Source organism: Nilaparvata lugens, chromosome 10 (assembly GCF_014356525.2).
Source record: "Nilaparvata lugens isolate BPH chromosome 10, ASM1435652v1, whole genome shotgun sequence".
NCBI lineage: Eukaryota > Metazoa > Arthropoda > Insecta > Hemiptera > Delphacidae > Nilaparvata > Nilaparvata lugens.
This window is the reverse complement of record NC_052513.1, coordinates 33,608,852-33,631,288: the sequence shown is the minus strand read 5'-3', so window position 1 is coordinate 33,631,288 and position 22,437 is coordinate 33,608,852. Positions and strand designations below refer to the sequence as shown.

Sequence of the window (22,437 nt, the reverse complement as noted above, 5' to 3'; positions counted from 1 at the left end):
CTTGATCATCAGCTGTTTTGTGTCACTATAGAATACATACAGAAAGGTAACTTCCAATCTAACCAATGCATTTTACATGGCACCATGACAAACTCAAGTGCACCAGGACCGCGCCATCTTTGTAGAAATTAAATCTACCACCAATTTTAAAATTGAAGCATTGCTACTTTTATTCTTATATTTCAGAACATACAACAAAAGAAATCACTTAAAATAAATCGATTCAAACCAAAAATCATAATTATCTAATAATATGTGTGATATTATAATCTACTATAATTTTAATCAATTTGGTGATTGAAAAAACTTTTCATAAATTCTGATACAAGTCACTTTTCGACAAGGCTACGAAGTTGATGTACGATAATAAGACCAAAGCTAAAATGGAACATTCTGCAGAAGTTCTGTTTCAATTATAGTGAGGTTCACACTATAATGACAGATTTTGATTAGGAATGGTATTGCTATCCTTGTCTATCATTCAACAAGGCGAATAGCGCTATCTCTTTCTCGCTTTGCTCTGTTGCCAGATCGTCTTTTACAATGTAGAATTGATAATAAATTAACGAAATATTTCATCTCAATCATGAAAATTCATTAGAATTTATTTATTAAAAATATAATTGATTATTTTAAACGAGAATGAACAGTCGATAGAAGGCATTGACAAGAAGGAGGTTCGGCAACGTTTTTCTCTTATTTTTCTCCATTACCATTATAACGTGGACCTTACTATAAAGACCTTGTTCAATATAGACCCAATTTTCAATTGCGCCAAGTGGCTATTGATAAACTACTATTAAATACAGAGCGCATGCGCCAACGTTGTTGGTTGCAACCACAAAGTAGGAGTTTTCTACTTCTCGTTTCTTTCTCTGTGTTGCAACTGAAGCACTGTCACAGTATACATACAGTACGGAAACTTGACTAAACCCTGACGCCAAAATCCGCCATCTTGTTAAGAAGCGCCGCATTGTAATAGTTTGATGGTAGGTTCGGATCACTTTAATGATCCGGATCAATTGATCCTGTTCACTGCCACGAGCCAATCAGAAGACCAGGATTGGAACTTCCCAAGGTAGGAGCTTCTCTTTGTCTCAGAAACAGAGTAACGGCCAGCAACAGTCACAGTTATAACATAGTTATTCAAAAGTATTCTTTGAGTATCTACAGTGAGGTCCACGTTATAATGGTAGTGTACGATTTGCAAATGTGAAAGAGTTAGGGGTTAGGTTTTATTCAATAATATTTTTTTAGGATTGGTTAGGTTTTTGCTTAAGAATTGCAATATGCTAGAAGGGGCTAGGGTCCAGGTAGAGTTATGTTTTTTGATGTTTCAAAGGTAAAAGGATAGGTTAGGGGGTTAGGATTTTGCTCTGAACCACATGTTTGTGAACATGTTCATGAAATGAACCACATTTTTATGAACATGTTCATGAAATGAACCAAATGTTTATGTTTTGTTCTAAAGATGACGAACAAATCTAAAGTATTAAATGTGAATGGGTTAGAGGTTAGGTTTTATTCAGGTTATATTTAATAATGTGTTATTAGGATAGGTTAGGTTTTTGCTTTGAAATTGCAATATGCTAGAAGGGGCTAGGGTGCAGTTAGAGTCATGTTTTTTGATGTTTCAAATGTGAAAGGATAGGTTAGGGGGTTAGGATTTTGCTCTGAAATCTAAATTATTAAATGTGAAGGGGTTAGGGGTTAGTGGTTAGGTTTTTTTGGATTATATTCAATAATGTTCCATAAGGTTAGGTTAGGTTTTTGCTTCAAAATTGCAATATGCTAGAAAGGGCTAGGGTCCAGGTAGAATTATGCTTTTTGATATATTTTCAAAAGTGGAAAGATAGGTTAGGATTTTGCTTTGAAATTGCAATATGCTGGAAGGGATTGAGGTTTTTCAAATAGTTATGCTTATTGATGTTTTAAATGTAAAAGGGGAGGTTGAGGGTTCGGTTTTTGTTTTAAAATGACAATATGCTGACTTAGTTATAGTGTTTTTTAACATCAGTTAAATAACAACTGTTATATTTTATTAATTATATTTTTCAAAAGTACTCTTTCTTTTATTAAATAAAATAATAATATATCGATTATTATATTGAAGTAAATGATAAATCATCATTGGATAATAATATTTTCATCAAATAGAATGACGATTGGCTCCAGTTACAGTGCTCGGTAACCATCATCACAAAGAACGTTACATTCAAAGAACTGACTGAATGGAACGGGAAAAACCCGTTGCTAACGCATGCGCGATACGGTGCTGTCTGAGACAGAGAGTGGTTTGTTCCCAAGGTCACGTGACGTGTTTAGTATTGGGGTCAGGTAAAAAGCATTTGGTTAGATAGGCTGTTGCCAATTTCGGCCGGCGAATTCCCCGAAATTCGGGGATCAAACATCAAACGCATGTTATCAGAATGATAAGATAAGATTCAAACTCAACTGAGTATTTGGCTCAGTTGGTCAGTTCCATAAATTAGTTTCTTTAAAGACGTAAAAACTATTTTTAAGTGAATAAAGTTAAATTTATAATGTCTTCTGCTAGCCCAAAACAAGAAAACAGTGATGTTTCAAAGTTGAAATCAACTTAACCTCAATTCATGTTTACAGTTATATTTACGATCATATTTCAATAGTAATAATCAAGGATTGACATTAATTTATATACCGTAAATCAATGATAAAGAGTTTTGAAATTTCAATGAATTAGATCAAAAAGTTTTTAAATCTATAATTTTTTAGTTTTTGTTACTGCACTTGACCAACTGGGAGTTTCAAATGTTTTTAGCACATTAAATGGGTTTGCAGAGATAACAATAAACATTTAGAACTATAAACAACGTTCAAATACCAATAATTGCAGAATGATGTTCAAAATTCTTGCCTTGACATTATTGAGCTTTATACGTTCTTCTGATTTATCATGTTTGTATCCTTATGAATCTGAAACAAGGCAAACTAAATCGTTGAATGGTTTATGGAGTTTCAAAATTATTGATGATTCAACGCTGAGGTCCCACCTAAATGAAGTAAGTAAAAACTATTACCTTTTAATAGTAATTTTATTATTTGTAGAATGGTAATATTTATAAAAAATAGATAATACCTAACAATATTCGTATGGCTTTTATTGATGGGGAGTTCCTAACGGAAGTTCCTCCTCGCTTCAATATATCATTGAAGCCGTCAATGAGCCTTACGACTGTCATACTCTCATACAGCTGGGACCGACATTTTAACGTGCCCATTCTATAGCATAATAAATAGATATTTTCTATTACGGTATTAGATTCACTCACTAGTCCTATAAGATATGGCCTACATTATGAAAACAAATAACAATGAATACGGTACCTATATAATATAGTCTACAGTAAGTACTATAGGCTATTATAAAAATTAAACACCTAAAGATTTCCATAAGTTACCCAACTGAAAAGGGGTGGACTAAATTATTTCCCTAATAACAAAAAAGTGAAAATAATGGAGGTGCCCAAAGCCCAATGCGACGCCTCCCCCCTAAATACCCCAAATTTTAGTACCCCACCCGCCCGCACAAAAAGTAACTCTGCCAATGAAAGGTCAGTTGTATTAAAAACTGTTGGCCTTTTTTGGGGGTCCTCCAAGAATAATTTTTAAAGTTTGCGTCCTCGACCCCCCGCCAGTCAGCACTCCTGCTTTTTGTGATCACCCAAAGTGCAGGAGACTAGACATGAGGACAATATAATTGAATGGGGAAATCAGGAAATAAAGTAGCTTAATTGTCATTGTGGTCGTGAGGAAAAGTCTTCCTCGATTTCAATCCATTATAGGAGGAGGTTGGGAGTCCAGTGTATAAGCAGCATTCACCTCCATCTTATGTCTTTCTACTTCTGCTGCAACTTGCCGTCTTATATCTGGAGTGGCTATCCCAGGACTAAATAGCTTATATGTGGGAGTAGCCCGCAGACATCCTTATAATAAAGACATCTTGAAAATGGCATTAATGTCCTAAGCATGTTGTGACAGAATAATTTAAAAGGGTACTGAGATTTATATTTCTATTTATCCTTATATGAGTTTCATTCAGAGCATAATGCAGATGCTTAGCATGAGCATACTTGTACTAAACGGCTGGCATACCCCCAAGGAAATACCTTGGGGGCTGTACGGTCCTTACTAAATTTCTCAAGACCAACCTATCACTAAAGTGTGAGATAAATTACTTTTAACATGAAGAGGAGAAACCCATTTCTCCCTCCACAGTTTGTAGCATAGACACAGACGGACATCCTGTGCACAATTGGATGCGCCGTGTCATTTTGCTTCATGTTCTTGTGATGAAAACATCTCTGTAACATACACAAACCAATATACCTGCTGACCAGTACACTACTTGGAACATTGCCAGCAATAGATGGAGGGGAGTGTTGCCGCGTCGCGTTACAAAGCTCTCTCACTCAGACACAAAAGAAGGAGAATGCTGCTAGGTAGTGGGAGTGATTAGTGGAGGATAGAGCATCGGACCTCTCCGTCTTCGAGAAAGAGCCGTGTTAAAAGTAATTTATCTCGCACTTTAGACAAATCAACGTTGTTTAGATTGTTACATTCTTACATAGTTCATTCCTTGTATAACTAGCTTACGTAAAATAAAGTTGATAATATGCTGGAAGATTGCTCACTTCTATCAGAATAATTGCTTGAATTCATTAGGTACCTACTAAAAAAAACAAGTGACAAAAATAATAAGTAGTTGAGATTTTGAGTCAGCTCAGTGGATTTGAGTTGAAACGAACGTTAAAATATTCTCCAATAAATTCAAGTCACTTTGGTCAATAAAGTTGGTACAGTTAAATAGATCTTATAAAGTACTTTCAACTTCAGAACATTGATGAATATATAAATAAATAAAATAAATAATATATTCAACTTGAATTGTGAGAATAGAGCTTTAAGGATTGATTAAGGATTCCTCGATTTTCAACTTGATTGGATGTCATACTATAGTGAGGTTCACGTTATAATGACAGTGAAGAAAGATAGGAGAAAAACGTTGCCGATCCTCTGTATTGTCAATGCCTTCTATAGATGTTAGCTAATACAGGTTTATTGATTAAATAAGTAAATACAATATAAAAATTTTGTAGTACGGTACCCTTTATTTTAAAAAAACTTTAAAATAGTTCAACGACTAGTTTCGACCCTAACTTAGGTCATTTTCAAGTTGAAAAAGATTTTAAATCTTTTTATATTGTTTTTACTAATTTGTTCAAAAGTAGCCTATTAAAGTGAAGTGTTTTTAGGTTTATTTATGTAATATTAACGGCTCATTCTCGTTTATTATATTTTTTTGAGCAAGAAATTATATTTTTCAAAACTTCATAATGAATTTTTATAACTAAGATGAAATATTTTGTTAATTCTACATCGTTAAAAGACGATCTGGCAACAGAGCAAAGCGAGAAAGAGATAGCGCTATCCAGTATGTTGAATGATAGCAATATCATTGCTAATCAAGCACTGCCATTATAACGTGCACCTCACCATAGTTGATAAAATAGTTTCCTATTAATTATTAATTATTCCTATTAATAGTTGATAAATTATTTTCCTTTTTCAGAATGACAAAGATGTCATCAAGATGCCAGTACCTTCCAGTTTTAATGATATAACAACAAATGCAACAATCAGAGATCATTTTGGACTGGTAGTCTACCAAACCAAATTCTTTGCACCAACAGCTTGGAAGGATGGCAACACTCGAATTTTCGTACATTTCGGAGGCGTGCACTACATATCTTATGTGGTAAATATTATTTTATTTTCACATTTTTTAAAATCCACGTATTATTAAGCTGATAATAAATTATTATTACATAATTGACAATTATTCTCAGCCTTTTTCCACCCAGGTGGGGTCGGCGTTTCGGATCAGTCGCTTCCAAGAGTCTCTCGGTCATGGGCTTTGTTTGGTGTTAGTCCCTTCTGGAAGATCTTGAGCGATACAATTTTCCCATTTATTCCTAGGTCTTCCCCTCTTCCTAGTGCCTTCCACATCTTAATGGTCGATCTAATAATTGACAATTATTAATGACTATTACAATTGATAATTATTAGCATAGAGAAACAATAGCATAATTAGATATCCCATGGTATAGGGCGTTAATTAATGTCGCAACTTTTACTGTTATCTCAAGCTGATAGTCCACGTAGTTCTTTCCTGTGAAGCTTTATGACGCTGGTAGTCTCTCATATTGTGCTGTTCATACACTCTTATCCAGTCAAAACAGTAGAAATCTACATTAATCGACAGTAATCGGCTTGAGATAACAGTAAAAGTTGCGACATAAACGCCCTAAACCATGGGATATCTACTTACGCTAATGTTTCTCTATGTTATTAGGCTGATAATAAATGAACCCAGTCATAAAGTGACTCAGCTGTGCTTCGCAAGGGTCTGTTTAAAGCAAAAATATATTGAATTCAGTTTTATAGTTTGTAGCTGATATTGAAAGTAATAATATTGGAACAATATATAATGAATAAATTGTATAACAATTACAATACAATTGAATAACAATTGTATTGTAAATAACAATTTACAATGGAAGAATGTTGTGATCAGGTTTTTACCTTACGTAAACTTTGCATCACAAATTGAATAGATTTGTTTTAATAGGCCTAATTAGAATTATAATTTCTCGAAATTTCAACAAAAATGAAAATAGTCATTTAGCCTTGGTGATCTTTATGCAAAATTTCAAGTTAATCAGTTTAGTAGTTCGAACGATGCATCAAACACGTATTTCGTATCCCTTACATTTATAAGCCTATTCCTTTCTTTCGTAAGTAGTCTAATATATATATATATAGTATATATAATATATATATATATATATAGTATATATAATATATATATATATATATATATGGAAGAAGAAGGCTCTAATTGGTTCTAATTTTGCTTTCTTTCAGTTTCTGAATGGCGTTGAAGTAGGTACCAACAAAGGTGGACATTTGCCATTCGAAATTGAACTGTCGGCCAATTTGAAAGTCGGTGAAAACACACTGACAGTCAATGTCGACAACATTTTGACTCCAACTTCACTGCCGCAAGGAACAATCACCAATGAAAAAACAGATTGGTGAGTGGAAAAATTTGTTCTCAATTGATCAACTGAATGTATTAAAATTGCAATTTAAAATACAATATGCCTACAGATGAACATTTTTAAACATAAAATAGAACACATTATCTTTTTTCTTTAGGGCTACTTTTAAAATAAATAAAAATATAAATCTCAGTACGGTACCCTCTTAAATTATTGTGTCACTTTTAACATTATTAATGTCCGAAACATGATGTGACAAAATAATTTAAAAGGGTACTGAGATTTATAATAGAACACATTCATGGGCCAATAGAATATACAACAACATTTAACAGATTTGCCGAAAATTACATATTTTTTTATTGCCCATTGAAATTGTAACGATAACAAATTTCTGAATATTGCAGGTCTCTGAAAAACATTACAACTTACTCGCATAACTGCGATTATTACGACTATGCTGGAATCAATCGTCCTGTAACTTTATTTACAACTCCAAAGAACCGCATTTGTCGTGTGTTCGTACAAACTACATATCGAGACGATATTGGTAAGTTGTTGCACATAAATACCGGGTGCTTAAAAAAAATCCATACCCACTTTGAACTTCCATTGAAAATGTATTTTTACTGTTCTACAAAGTTAAATTTCAGGAAATTAGAAAGCTTAGAGTCTAATGTAAATGAAACGTGAATAACAAGATAATGCTAATAGTGTTTAAATAGTTTACCTGCAGCATCAACACTATTCCTATTACAAGTCACCACTGATTCTCTACATCGTAGTACCAAAACACCCAATGAGATTTCTCTACACACGGCTTGAATCTCATTCCATAGAATGTCTAGGTTAAGTTGGTTTACGCTTGTACACCTCATCTTTTAGACTGGGCGTACATCGATTAGTCAAGACAAGACTAGTCACGTTAGTCACAATACTTCACATAGTTGCTTATGAAGACATGTCTAATTGCAATGACTAATCAGTGTGAGTTACGTCACAAGCAGCTATGTGAAGTATTGTGACTAAACGTGTCTGATCGTGTCTTGATTGACTGGTGTGTGCCTAGCCTTACTGTGCCCAATAAGAAGGAATCCAGTGGTGTAAGGTCTGGAGAGCGTGCTGGAAACTCCATTTGGTCCCCACTCGAGTTGTCGGGTTAGTCGAGCGCCCTATTCACTGACCTGGAAAATTTTGAGCCAGGTAAGCTCGTAGGTTCCTGTGATAGTGCGGCGGGCACCATCTTGTTGAAAATAGAAATGATCATTACCCTATAATGCACGAATGGCAGGAACAAATTCCAACTAACAATATAACATAGAAGGACGATTATGCTTTTTCGCCACACTGCACAGAAAGCAGCTGTTTTCCAGTCCCTACGTAGATCTGAAAGACCTTGTTTGCAGACGACTCTCGTCTGACGTAACAAACAGGTTTCTTTTCCGGTCTAGGCCGGAAAGTGTACTCTCTCCAGCCGCTAACATGGAAGTCCGTAGTTAATAAGTCATCCGCTAGATCGGGCGAGTGTCCATACTTTTTGTGTAAATGAGGTTTGTTTCAGCGTTTAGCTGTAAACCTCTTTGAGTTGTACTTTTTTCATGTAATGTATTCTCAATAAAACATTTATAACTAGAAGGGTTAGAATCCGAAATGAAATGATAAGAAACAGGATGAATGTTACAGAAATATCAAAGAAAAAATACTGCAGTGGCACCGACATGTGGAAAGATGGGTAGACGATGTGGGAAAAAGATCGACCACTTATGCTCTGTACAGAATTACTTCTTACTGAGGATATGGCCATGCGCAGCAGAGAAAGCATACAGCTGGAGGAATACAGAGGCGCGATGTTGCCGTTTTGAAGCGGTCAGCAATCTCCAACTTCTAGTTACTGTTCATGTGCTCATGCTACACAAGTAGCTTCCTGTCTGAAAGCGGTCAGACGACTAACAAATTGGCAACTGCGCTTCTACCTATGACTCTATTAATTGGCTGATCTCCCTCCATTTCTCGGTGCTGCATATTCCTCCAAGTCTGAAGTGAATTTGTACGGACTATAGATGTCGAAGACACTAGGAAGAGGGAAAGACCTAGGAGGAAATGGGAAAATTGTATCGCCCAACATCTTGTAGAGAAGGGACTAACACCAAACGAAGCTCACGACCGAGACTCCTGGAAGCGACTTACCCGAAACGCCGACCCCACTTGGGTGAGAAAAGGTTGAGGAAAAGAATAAAAATGCGGACGATTATGCTGCCACCTGGCGAATACGTATAACATTAATCTTGTTGAACGTGAACATATATATTTTAAAGTGTGTATACATTTTTTTAAAACATCCAGTATTATTTAAATAATATAAATATAATTGGTAATAATACAAATATTATTTGAAATTCAATTTTTTTATTGGTCAATACTGTCTGTACTATAGCTATCTACTCTAAAGACTAATGAGCTAATTTTTTCTATCCTAAAATACTACTTGAAAAATTGAACAGTGAATCAATTCTCATTAGGAACTCTTACTGCTACTGTGTAATTAATATGTACACTTATTGACTATACTATAGAAGCTAGATTCACTCAATCACTGCTCTGCTCTTTCACTGAACACGCATTATTTCTTGATTCGGCTGTAAGATATTCTCATCCGCTTCTAAAGTTTCCTCTTCACCTGTGTTGTTTGACTGGAAAACGTTTACAAGATGATCCGCAAATGTCTGCCTTTTCATCACTACTCCTTGCCCATTGTCTGTCTTGCTTTCTGAGAGGAGGAGATTGTTGAATGGTTCGTTTTATTTTCAATTGATTTGTTTTTTATTTTTGAGATTTTGTTACAGGTTTCATGCAATAATCAATTGAAAACTGCATGAGAATCTTTAAATTTTCAACTAAGAAAATTATTTGAAATCGAATCAGTTTTATTTTATTTTTGGGATCTTGTTACAAGTTTTATACTCTAATAATCTACATGAAAAATTTCAACTGAGCCAGATTTTTTCAAAGTAGTGTAAATCGAATTCATTCCTTCCTATTTTTGGAATTTTGTTACAGAGATTGGGGTTTTACGATACTCAATCGAAGACTGCGATGGAGGTCGCAGTTCGTGTGCAGTGAGATTGTTTGATCAAAACAATGAGCTTGTCATATCCGCGAGTGGCTCTTGCTTTGGAGATTTGCATATCTCTACAAAAGATCTTCATCTTTGGTGGCCCATCATGTCAAAGCATAAACCAGGATATTTGTATAATTTGGAGGTAAGTCGTTTAAGGAATTGACACTCTTATCAAATACTAGAAATATTAACTAGCAGGTTACCCGTGCCCGCAAGGGTCTAAATAAAAACTTGACCTACTGAAATCTTGAAGAATTAAAAATAGGCCTATAACCATCCTCGGTAAATTAAGAATCAATATGCAAAATTTCAAGTTGAACAGTCCAGTAGTTCAGACGTGATGATGCGTCATTTGTGAATTTCCTATCCCGTGTCATGTATAAGCCAATATTCTGTCCTTTATTATATTATAGATAATACTGAACATTGGTTCAAAAATGCAAATAATTTAGTACTGCAATCTGATGCAAAAAGGGTGATCAAACATGCTTTACCACAAAAATATTTTTAAATTTATATTAATAGTGTTGAATAACACAAATATTATAGTGTTTCATAGAATATATTTTTTAAATCGGAAAACTTTTTAATCAAAATTATTTATCAACATAATATCAATAATTTATTTAGCGAATAAAAATATTTCAAGTGTTGGATACGAGCAATTAATTTCTGTAACCCACAACAAATAACTTGAAGTTTTGTGATGCCAGAGTCATGTTACATTTGGGCAATTCTCATATTAAATTAGTTGAAAGAGAATAGAACTAGTTTAATAATGTAATAACTATCGAATTTTACTTTTCCAACTGTTCAATAGTTTACATCTAGATTATCAACTACCCAGTTTTATATATTAGTAATAGACACTAGATCATTTACTAATAGTAGTTCAAACTCGAAATCTCTCAACTATTTTTCATGTTAAATTTTAGAAATAAAATTAAGTAATTCTTTTGATAAAAGTTTGCAATCAACCAGCATATCAAACTCGTTATAAAAGCACTTCCGGGAACTGTTCAATCATTTTCATGACAATACTCTCTCATTGGAAGTCCATAGACTTTTAAAGATATTATCGAAGAGTTTAAAAAACGCTGTCCTGTTAGTACTACTATAACGCTATTTTTGTCACTAGATTCATACTACTTGTTGACCTCCTTTTGTGAGTACATGAGAATGAATCTGCGACATTAAAAAAATAAGTTACTATATTTTCAATCAGATCAGTTGAAGTTCTGAAAAAATATAAATTTACAATAATACAAAATTTGTAATTAGGAGTGAAAATGTTTAGGATTCAATTTTTAATAATGTAAAATATGGTTCGTTGAGACCCAACATCTTTTGCCATCTCAGAGTTCAAAAAATGTTGAATTATTTTTACCATAAATGGAGATAATGAAATTGACATTTTTCAAGGACGACGTCTATTCTTTGCTTCAACACGAAGAGTTAATGATAGACAAATAAAATTATGAAGAAGTAGTGTTAATGGATCACTTTTTTAGGGAAACTATTTGAATGAAAATTATTTTCACAGGTGAAGCTATTTGGATACAATAAGACAGTGGACGTCTACAGGCTACCAGTTGGCATAAGAAAAATCACCTGGGATAGTAATTCACTATTTATTAACAACGAGAAACTTTATCTGAGAGGAGTAGGAATGCATGAAGATTCAGATGTAAGTTCAACAACTATAACTCCACTACTAATACAGTAAAGATTCTCAAGTCATTAAATTTATTTATTTATGAAAAACATGGAAGCATACAGGATTTCTCCCAAAAAATTGCTTCCATAACAGCACAATTACAATAGTTCATTATACATAGTAAGAGTACAGAAAAGAAGAATATTGAAAAATTACAATGAAAGAAGAGGAAAAATAATAGAAAAAAAAGAAATGAACAAAAAAAAACAGAATCAGTACTAATCATACCCTTGATGATCCGAGAAGCAATTGAAAATGAATGATGATCTATATATGGGAGAGTTCTGATGATTTAAAGTGTTGCAATAAGGTATAAATAATCTAAAACTGTAACGGCGAGACACTGCAGAAATGTCCACATTTAACTGGGAAAGCAAAAACATTGAGCTGATTCTGCCATTGAATACATTAAAAACAAACAAAAGCATACTAAAATCACCTCTCAATTTTAATGATTCCACACCGAATATCATTCTGAGTTGTGATGTGGGAAAGTCGAAGGGGCATGTATTGTTGAACTTTTTAAAATATAAATATCTAAGGAATCTGTTTTGAACACACTCCAAAGGATGTATCAGTGAATTCTGGTATGGGTTCCAAACCACACAACCATACTCCAGAACGCTACGAATAAGTGTGTTGAAGAGATAGCACAGAGTCCGTATGCTGTTGAAATGTGAGCATGTTCTGATGATGAAACCAAGCTGCTGATATGCCTTATTCACAATCCTTTCAACATGCAGAGAGAAATATGAGCTTGTGATCGAAAACAACTCCCAAGTCTTTGAAATGTTCTACTTCTTTAATAATCATGCCATTAATATGATACGGAGTGTTGTTCAATGTAATGTTCCTCTGACGGGTAATCCTCATCACACTGCATTTTCCCACATTCACATCCAATCCATTATCCATGCACCACCCACACAGACCATCTACATCACTCTGCAAGAGCTCACAATCAACAATATCACTTATTCTTCTGGAAAGCTTCACATCATCGGCATATAATAGAACATTAGAGTGATTTATGACATTAGGCAAATTGACGCTTCGCGTCCTGTAGCTTTGCCTCCGTGACTTTGAAACGTCATATATGCAAAGTAGGGTTTGTGGGGTGATATTCACGTCTTTGCAAAAACATCAGCCTTCAGAGACCCTCCATGGAGGAAGCTCCCTACAGAGCTCCCTTGAAGGAAGATTCTTCATGAATGAGAGAGTTGTAATGTATCACCAACAATGGAAAGAGCATCTTGAACGAATGTCAGCTGATAGGCTGTGTTATACTAAAAGGACGTAACTCCAAAATGCTCCTTGTGTATTTTCTTGGATGCTAGACATTGCTTTTGAGAAGATACAAAAGAGTAGCTGTTGCTTAGGGAAAGATACATTAAAGATCTTTTCAGATGCAACACATTGCTTTTGAGAAGATACAAAAGAGCATCTGTTGCTTGTGGAAAGATACTTTAAAGCTCCTTGTGTATCTTTTCGGATGCAACACGTTGCTTTTGAGAAGATACAAAACGGCATCTGTTGCTTATGGAAAGATACATTTTCAAAAATGCTCGATGTTTTTGAATGGGTATTATTGTAGCACGATCTCCGTAAACAAAGCCATAGTGCATTCTGGTGACGTCAGCACAGGTAGGGCTCCTACACCAATTAAAACACTAGCTGATATAGATCAGCTGAAATCAACAATTTTTTATTGGTGTAGGAGCCCTACCTGTGCTGACGTCACCAGAATGCACTATGGCTTTGTTTACAAAGGTAGTGATTGTAGTCTAGTGGCCCTCTGCCGATAGGCAAAGCTACAGGATCCGGACTTAAATTATGATTTGTCTATAAGTAATTTATTATCAGAATATCTATTTTTGTTTTAGTTGCGTGGCAGAGGGTTTGACAATGTGATTCTTGCCAGAGACATGAATCTGATGAAGTGGTTGGGAGCGAACTCGTTTCGCACGTCGCACTACCCTTATGCAGAGGAAACCCTCAACCAAGCCGATGCTCTCGGGATTCTCGTCATTGTCGAAACTCCCGCCTGTTCCCTTGAGTAACAACTATTTTCTATTCAACAAAAATTACAGCAGGAAATTTTGAATTTTAAATGAAAGTCTTTGCTAGCTTTCCAATGTCTAGTTTGTTCAACTAGTTCTGAAATTGTTGTCAGGTGGCGTCAGCTGTGTTTAAAATTAATTGATCACTTCTTACTTGATTATATAAATGAAAATACTAAAAATAATAAATTAAAATACAGTATGAATAAAATGTGGCAAACAATATTATAGAAGACTAGACTAGCGGGTAACCCAGGGAAAATGTGTTTAAACATTAAATTTACAAACATTAATGTTTAAACATTAAATTACGTTTAAACACGTAATTTATTTTTCCTACAGTTATCTTAAAAAGTGGCCATTCCTGCACTGATTACAGAACGCAAAGGATCACTTTTCCACTCTAGTGTGGGAAAAATTTTTTCTGCACTCCAGATTTGCAACATGGCAACACAAAATAGTTGGTGGGTTATATGGAGGATTAGTGCACAGAAACAAAAATTAAGTTGGTAACAATGACTGTGGTTAGATTTAGATAAGAATCATTTCAATGACTACCCTACATTTATGATAAAATCCCAATCTAGAAATCCAAAACAAGAATAATGTTCATCTAAATCATAATTAAATAATCATCGTTTACAAATTCTCATCATTCAATAATAAATAATACTTCTTTTTCTATTGATAATTATTATTTCAACTGCAAGCAATGAGAAAAGTAGCAAATATACATTATAAAATTCGAATTTTGAGGTTAAATGATTACCGTTAAATATCCATATAAATAAAAAAACATAAGAATACTACAATAAAATATTCTCTGTTGTCTATGTTATTTTTATAAATATTTTCCAGTTTCCTTTGAGCATTTTTCTTGGTAATTTGAGCAAAAGTCTACATTTCTGAATCCTGTTTCTGTAGTTTTTAGCTGGATGAAACAAACTTAGGTACGATTCTTCCCGCTAGGTCGCGCGCTTGTCGGTTCAGCCATCTTGTTGTGTTCAGCCATCTTGCAGCTCGGTTCAGCCAATCAGCTGTTGGTGTGTATTTTGAATGCAAATTTTTTGTTCTGTTTTTTTTCTGATTCTTGAATGAATAAAAAAGAGAACTTTGGCTGAGAATTTTCAACTTCAATTGGATTATTAATTTTTAAATGAATTAAGGTTGTTATTAATAACAGCATCACACACATAAACATTTGATGGTTTTCAGCCATCACTTTATCCATATTATTCATTTATTCCTCTGCTGCACTCAAGAAGCCATTCCGCCCTTGCCTACGGCTTGGGCGTAAACGTTTCTTTCGGTGCAGCAAACTGTCACTTTGCGCACTAGTTGCACAAATAACTATATTTACAAAGACAACTCTCCATAAGTATTGTGGAGATGCCCAGGTGATGATGAGGGGATAAATGTTAATACAGTAGAAACGTTTCTATTTTTGATGATTTCATGAATCGATCGATAGAGAGAAATAAGAAGCGCTTACTTTTAGCAGCTTAGGGGTCCGGAATTCGATTCCAGATATTACAAAAATGATGAATCGGTTTTATAATCTATTATAATGGTTTCTTGAAACCAGAGATGTGTTGTTTTTTGAAGTTAACTGCCAAATTAGATATCAGTGAACTGTCCTTCCAACGAAACTCCCGTCCATTCAGCGATTTAGAGTAAGCAAAATTAATAAGCAAATTAATATCTTATTCTGTGAGATCCAAACTTCTGGTAACAAACTATAAATTTTAATTACAAATTATAATTTTCAACTAAGCTGGGATGCAGCGTTTCGTTCCTACTCATGTTCAATATTGTGTGGGGTGGAGAGGTGGTGGTGGGACAGATCACATATATGATTGGGTGGTGTGACATGCACCATTCTAGGTCGTTATCCGTGTTCGTATCGGCCTGCATGACACGATGACAGGTATGTCGCCGGCTTTATATTATGTGCATGTGGGCTACTAATGAATGAATAAGTTCTAATTATTCTTCACTTTCAGCCAATTCGGAGACAAAATCAAAAGGGAGCATCAGAGAATTTTGACGCGAATGATAAACCAGCACAAGAACAGACCGAGCGTGATCATGTGGTCGCTGGCTAACGAGCCGCTCACCTACAAAAACGAATCTTCCCAATATTTCAGGTAAAACAATACTAAATACTATATTTCAGGTAAACAATACCCTTGTTTTTTTGTAGAAACATAAACTTTCATCTCTAATAATAATTATGAGAAAGGCCAAATACAAATTTAACAAAGTCACCATTTCACAAAATCAGGCAACGTTGAAAGTCGAATAGCCACATGAACAATATAATACGTTATTTTAATATGCGAATGATAGACTCTAGATAACTATAGTGAGGTCCACGTTACAATGACAATTGATTAACATTGGTGTTGCTATCCTTGTCCATCATTCAACAAATCGGATAGCGCTATCTCTTTCTCGCTTTACTCTGTTGTCAGATCGTCTTTCAACAATGTAGAATTAATAATTAATTAACAAAATATTTCATCTTAATTATGAAATTATAGAAAATATAATTTTTTGCTTTATAAAATATGATTGATTTTTTTAGATGGGAATGAACAGTTAATATTAGATCAATAAACCTGTATCAGCTACCGTCTATAGAAGGCATCGACAAGACGAAGGATCGGTAACGTTTTTCTCCTATTTTTCTCCACTGCCATTATAACGTGGACCTCACTTTTAGATAACTAAAGTGAGGTCCACGTTACAATGACAATTAACATTGGTGTTGCTATCCTTGTCTATCATTCGACAAAACATATAGCGCTATTCTTTTCTAGCTCCACAACATTGCCAGATAGTTTTTAATAATGTAGAAATATTTAATTCTAGTTATAGAAATTCATCAATCATTGAAAAATATTTCTTCTAGTCGAATAAAATATAATTAGGTATTTGAAATAAGAATGAACAGTCAATAGTTATCCTCTATAGAAGGCAGTGGCAAGGCAGAAAATCGGTAACGCTGTTCTCCTATATTTCTCCACTGCCATTAAACCTGGACCTCACTATGGTATCAGTCTTTGCATGTCCAAAATAATTGAGAGAAAAATTTGTTTTTTTTTCTAAAATAAGGAGTTTTTCTTGTTATTGAATTTAACAAGGGACGATGTTTGTTTATTATTTATTTTAAACTTTATAAAATGAAAACTCAGAAAGTGAAAGTGAAAGTGTGTGAGAAAACATGAAGAACCCAATACATAACCTATAAACTTGAGTGTTGATAGGAAATGACATTGGGTAATACGGCAAGGCAGAACATCCGAAAGGATCTCTCTGCCGATAAAAGCCATAAGAATAAATAAATTTATTATGTTTGTTTACGAGTTTTTCATGTTATTGAATTTAACAAGGCACGATGTTTGTTTATTTGTCTGAATTGTTTATCGATTTGTTTCTTTCAATTTTAGGAATTTAGTAGAAGCGGCACGCCGTTATGATGAAAGCAGACCAATAACATTTGTGACAGCGCAAGGCAGCAAAAGCGACAAAGCTGTAAGATGCCATTTTTACTAATAACTTTTCATTATCATCCTCTCGTCATCATCCGCCTCATTACCCACGCACAAGCCTGGAGCTCATGTGGGCATCACCCTCAGAAAATTATTATCAAATCACTTAATTTAATGTGAAATATTTACCTACTTTGCATTATAGCAACTGGAAATAGAAGAGGACAAACATTGAGATCTGTTGGAAGGGTGATTTCTCAAGTGCAGCTCCAATAATTGACAGTGCGCTACAAAATTAAAATACGCTACAAACTTCCTTTAATAATAATTTGTGAAATTGGAATACAAACTTCTTGAGCTGGAATTAGAAAGTACAATAAACTAAATTCTCAAAATGTTTTCCAGCTCGACAGAATTTTATTGAGTTAGCTTCTTAGACCCGGTTGCACAAACGCCGGTTGAATTATAATCGTGATTAATTTCACGATAACCAGTCTGAGAAGACTTTATCGAAAAGAAGGCATCTCTAATAGGTTCTCGTGAATTTAATCACGTTTAAAATTTAACTGGTTTTTGTGCAACCGTCACTTAGTTTCCTGTCAAATAAGGTATGGACTTCATTCAAAAAATTGAGGTTCAGTAGTCAAATTTTAATTTAATGAGATTCTTGAATTTTCATCAATACATGACTCATCTGATTTATGTAGATCAATTACTTTTTTCAAGAACTAATCTAAAATTTTTTCCATCTGCAGGTGAAATACATGGACGTGATATGCTTCAACAGATACAAGGCCTGGTATGAACGTCCCGGAAGGCTTGAATTGATCAAAGACATGATGCAAAACGAGATTGAGTCATGGCATAATACTCACAACAAGCCAATCATAGTCACCGAATATGGAGCTGGCAGTGTGACGGGCTTTCATAGTGTACGTAAAATCTATAATATAATAAAGGAAAGAATTGGCTTATACACTCACGGGATAGGAAATTCATTAATGAATCGTCTTAACTACTGGACTGATTAACTTGAAATTCTGCATATAGATTTTTAATTTACAAAGGATGGTTGTAGGCCTATTTAAAATTCTTCAAGATTTCATTAGGTCAAGTTTTTAAATGGACCCTTGCGGAGCACGGGTTACCTGCTAGTTAATAATATTTTTAGTACCTATCTAAAAGGAGTGTCAATCCCTCAAACAACTTACCTCAAAATTATACAAATATCCTGGTTTATGCTTTGACATGATAGGCCACCAAAGATGAAGATCTTTTGTACAGATATGCAAATATCCAAAGCAAGAGCCACTCGCGGATAAGACAAACTCATTATTTTGATCAAAAACTGCCCACTGCACACGAACTTTTGTCTGTATTAAATATTTTGTTTGGTAAAACTAGTACAATTCCAGAGTGTGTAACGGCAATTGGTTTCTTAAAATTTTCTTAATTTCACGTTAATACTTAAAATACAGTTAGATTCGCTACGAACTGGTAGCATTTCCATTCATTTATTTATTCCATTTATTGAATGGGAATGATCACAGTTCGAAGTAGATCTCAATATAGGTAAATAAAACGTTAAATTTAGTAACTTAGATACTCTACCTAAAAACTGAAATTCATTTCAAACTGTGAGCAATGAATGAATGGAAAGCATTAATGTTATTCATAAAGAATGCTGTCAGAAGTGTACCGGTACTCAATTTAGCACTTCAGTCCAATCCAAGAAATTTATACCAATATTCATCTCTACTTTCCCTTTTTTTGTCCGTTCTTAAACTACAAAACCTGCACTGATATAAATAAAAATATAAATCTCAGTAGGCTACCCTTTTAAATTATTTTGTCACAACATGGCATTACTGTCCAAAACATGTTGTGACATAATAATCTAATAGGGTACTGAGATTTATATTTTTATTTATATTAGAAGTAGCCCTGAAGAAAAAAGACTGCACTGATATGTTTGCTCAAAATTGCTTCGGTACCTAACCTAACCAAACCCCATGTAATTTGGTGCAGTATTAAGTTTACAGTGACTGTCATCAGAGTTCTGAAGGGTCATTTATTATACATGGAATTAAAAAAAAATATAGGATACATGCGTCACAATACGACAGATATATTTTCCAACTCGCTCTGTTTTTTTCATAGCTATAATATTATTACGACTGATAAATTTCAAGTTGTGAAGTGTATTTTTTGACCAATTAACTTGGGGCCTATTATTTATTTATTTTATGTACATTTCACAATACACAAATCAAATACATGATTAGAAAAGGATCAACAGGCCTAGCCCAAAACTGCTCCCTCTCCGAATTTCGATAGTAGTAAGCCTATGACTAAAAAGTAGGTTATGTTGTTTCACTTTAAATCAAATTTCGAGTTACAAAATTATATTAGATACCGGTAGATTTCATGATTGGTTTCAAGTTTTCTTGGTTAGTTTACCATGTGATGTAGGTACAATACTATTGATGTACTGTATCAATTATGAACAAGTCATGTCAGAGGCCCTGTAATTGATCAGGTGCGACCTGAAAATTCTAACATCAGACCTGAACCAATTAGGTTCCCTATAAACATCTAAACGAACTGTACTAAAATGCGTGATTGGATCGATGAATAACAATTATATTATACAAATTATTAAATACTGATTTGATTCGTCAAGAGCAAAACGAATTTCAATAGTTTGTGCCACTTTTCTATTACATCAACAGTTACCCTCGACCATGTGGACTGAGGACTACCAGGTGGATCTACATAAGGAGCACTTTAAGGCTTTCGATGAGTTGAAAGGAAAAGGCCTCAGTGGCGAAATGGTCTGGAATTTCATAGATTTCAATGTTCCACAAGGTGAGGAAACTAAATAGCTAGGTATTTATTAAAACAAGATAATTACTTGCAATTAAGTAACGTACGTAATCTAGTAATTCAGAATTTTTATCGTCATCTGGATAGATTTCCTCAGAAGTACACGGGAATGATAAAATGTAATCATGGTTGGAAGATATTTGTCTTGTTTTCTATGAGCAAATAAACTTTTCTGAATCTGATTGATGTTGCTTTCCATGACGAAACACTATATAATAAATTTGTTGTAGTTTTGACACTGTGTTACATTTGTAGATATTTGAAAAACACTTACTTTTTTGGTGGATTGAGGTATGCAATCTGAATATATGAATGAATAATTCTGAAATACCTAACGTATCAATACTGGTGACTAACTACTAACATAGAGAAACATAGGTTAGCGCTACTTCTAATTATTAATAAATACAAAATAAAACATCCAAGTATCCTTTATAAAAAATGTTTACTCACATGTTTCTACATTGTCATTTTCAAGTGAATGAATCAATTTTTTAAAAGGGTACTTGGATGTTTTATTTTTTATTTCTTGGCACTAATTTCTCTATTCTTATTCTATGCTATTCTACATATTCTATGCTTCTAGTTTTCATTACGTATGAAATAACGATTTTTATTATCTTGAGAGGAAAGATACTGGGTAACTCACCAAATTTTCTTGGTTCAAAATGTATAAATTATCGCCGAAACTCCAGCTTTTTAATAAAGGCACTCTACGTTGACATCTTTCATACTGAAATTTCACATCGAGAAAATTTTTGATAAGTTGATGGATAAGATTTATCAACAAGATATTAAGATTTAATATCTTAATGTATTTTGTATGTTACCGAATAAATCTATATCTCAATTATAGAAAATAACGTGTATTTGAGGTTTTTTTAAATAATTATACACTTCTAGTTTCGACATTTATGTCATTCTCAAGTCAGTGTTCTCTTTTCAAAATTGAGAATGACATAAATGTGAAATTAGTAGTGTATAATTTAAAAAAATATTACAAGGGTACAAGGTCGTTATTTCCTGCAATCGAACACTAATGTAGCACCGTTAGATTACTTCATCAGAAAGCATTATATTTGCATTAATTCAATACTTATTGTACCGTAATGTATTTTTTCTAAATAGAATGAGAATATTTGATCTTGTTTTTATAAATTATCAAAAATATTAGAGCTATAACAATTTGAATTATTGCTAATAGTTGAATTATTAAATAATTAGCTAATAGTTGAATTATCTATTTACAACTTTCAGAATACAACCGACCAGGGAGATGTTCCAAAGGACTTTTCACCAGGGAACGACAGCCCAAGGCTGTTGCCCATGTTGTAAGGGATCGTTACCATTTGCTGGCAGAGGAATCTCCAAAAACTTGCAACAGAGTGTAGTAAATTTGTTGAATAAACATTTTGCGTTTCATGAAACCACCTCGATGAAAAGACTGTTTTGTTATCTAGTACGTCTAATATCATAGATACCATACAATTTATAGAGTGGACTACATTAATAAAATAATTACTTGGTAAAATGCTCTAACTTATTTATAAATCTCACTTAGGCCCGTATGCAGATACTCGGTTTAAACGGAGAAATGTCAGCTGCTCGTTTAAACCCCGAATGGAACACATTTATGAAAATGCAACCATATCTACAATCAAACTTGGTTTAGCGTTAAACCTAGTGTTAACATATAAATGGCCCTTAAACAGTCAATTTTGGGACCCCTTAAACTCTGAAATATAATCGGATCTTAATCAATATTCATTTAAACTGTGAGAAATTTGAATGAATGCTAAATCAATAGGAGTTTAAATTAATGGAATTCAAGTTTCGAGATGAGCCTATCATTTCCCTATCAATCATTGTTCCAATATGTATCAGCTTGTATGAATTTAAGAGCCGGCCACTCTAAATATAATTCACAAGTCGCTTCCTGGTGGTTATAATGAAAAAATCGCTTCCTGGTGGTTCGGAGCCCACCTAATGTATGTTCAAATCTATCCACCTCAAAAACAGCAAAAAAATCTACAAAACATTTTAAAATGGAAAACTTGAA

The 22,437-nt window shown here is 33.8% G+C and overlaps 1 protein-coding gene across 1 annotated transcript; it reads left to right on the top strand.

The window, feature by feature from the left end:
- The first annotated feature begins 2,360 nt into the window (after positions 1–2,360).
- LOC111049544 (beta-glucuronidase) lies at positions 2,361–21,909 on the top strand. The gene is made up of 12 exons (XM_022335639.2): positions 2,361–3,041; positions 5,612–5,797; positions 6,967–7,136; positions 7,511–7,653; positions 10,161–10,363; positions 11,765–11,908; positions 13,822–13,994; positions 16,002–16,145; positions 17,451–17,535; positions 18,248–18,424; positions 20,225–20,360; positions 21,636–21,909. Exons 1-12 carry the CDS (start codon positions 2,877–2,879, stop codon positions 21,767–21,769), a joined length of 1,860 nt encoding a protein of 619 aa, XP_022191331.2. The 5' UTR covers positions 2,361–2,876; the 3' UTR covers positions 21,770–21,909.
- The last annotated feature ends 528 nt before the right edge of the window (positions 21,910–22,437 follow it).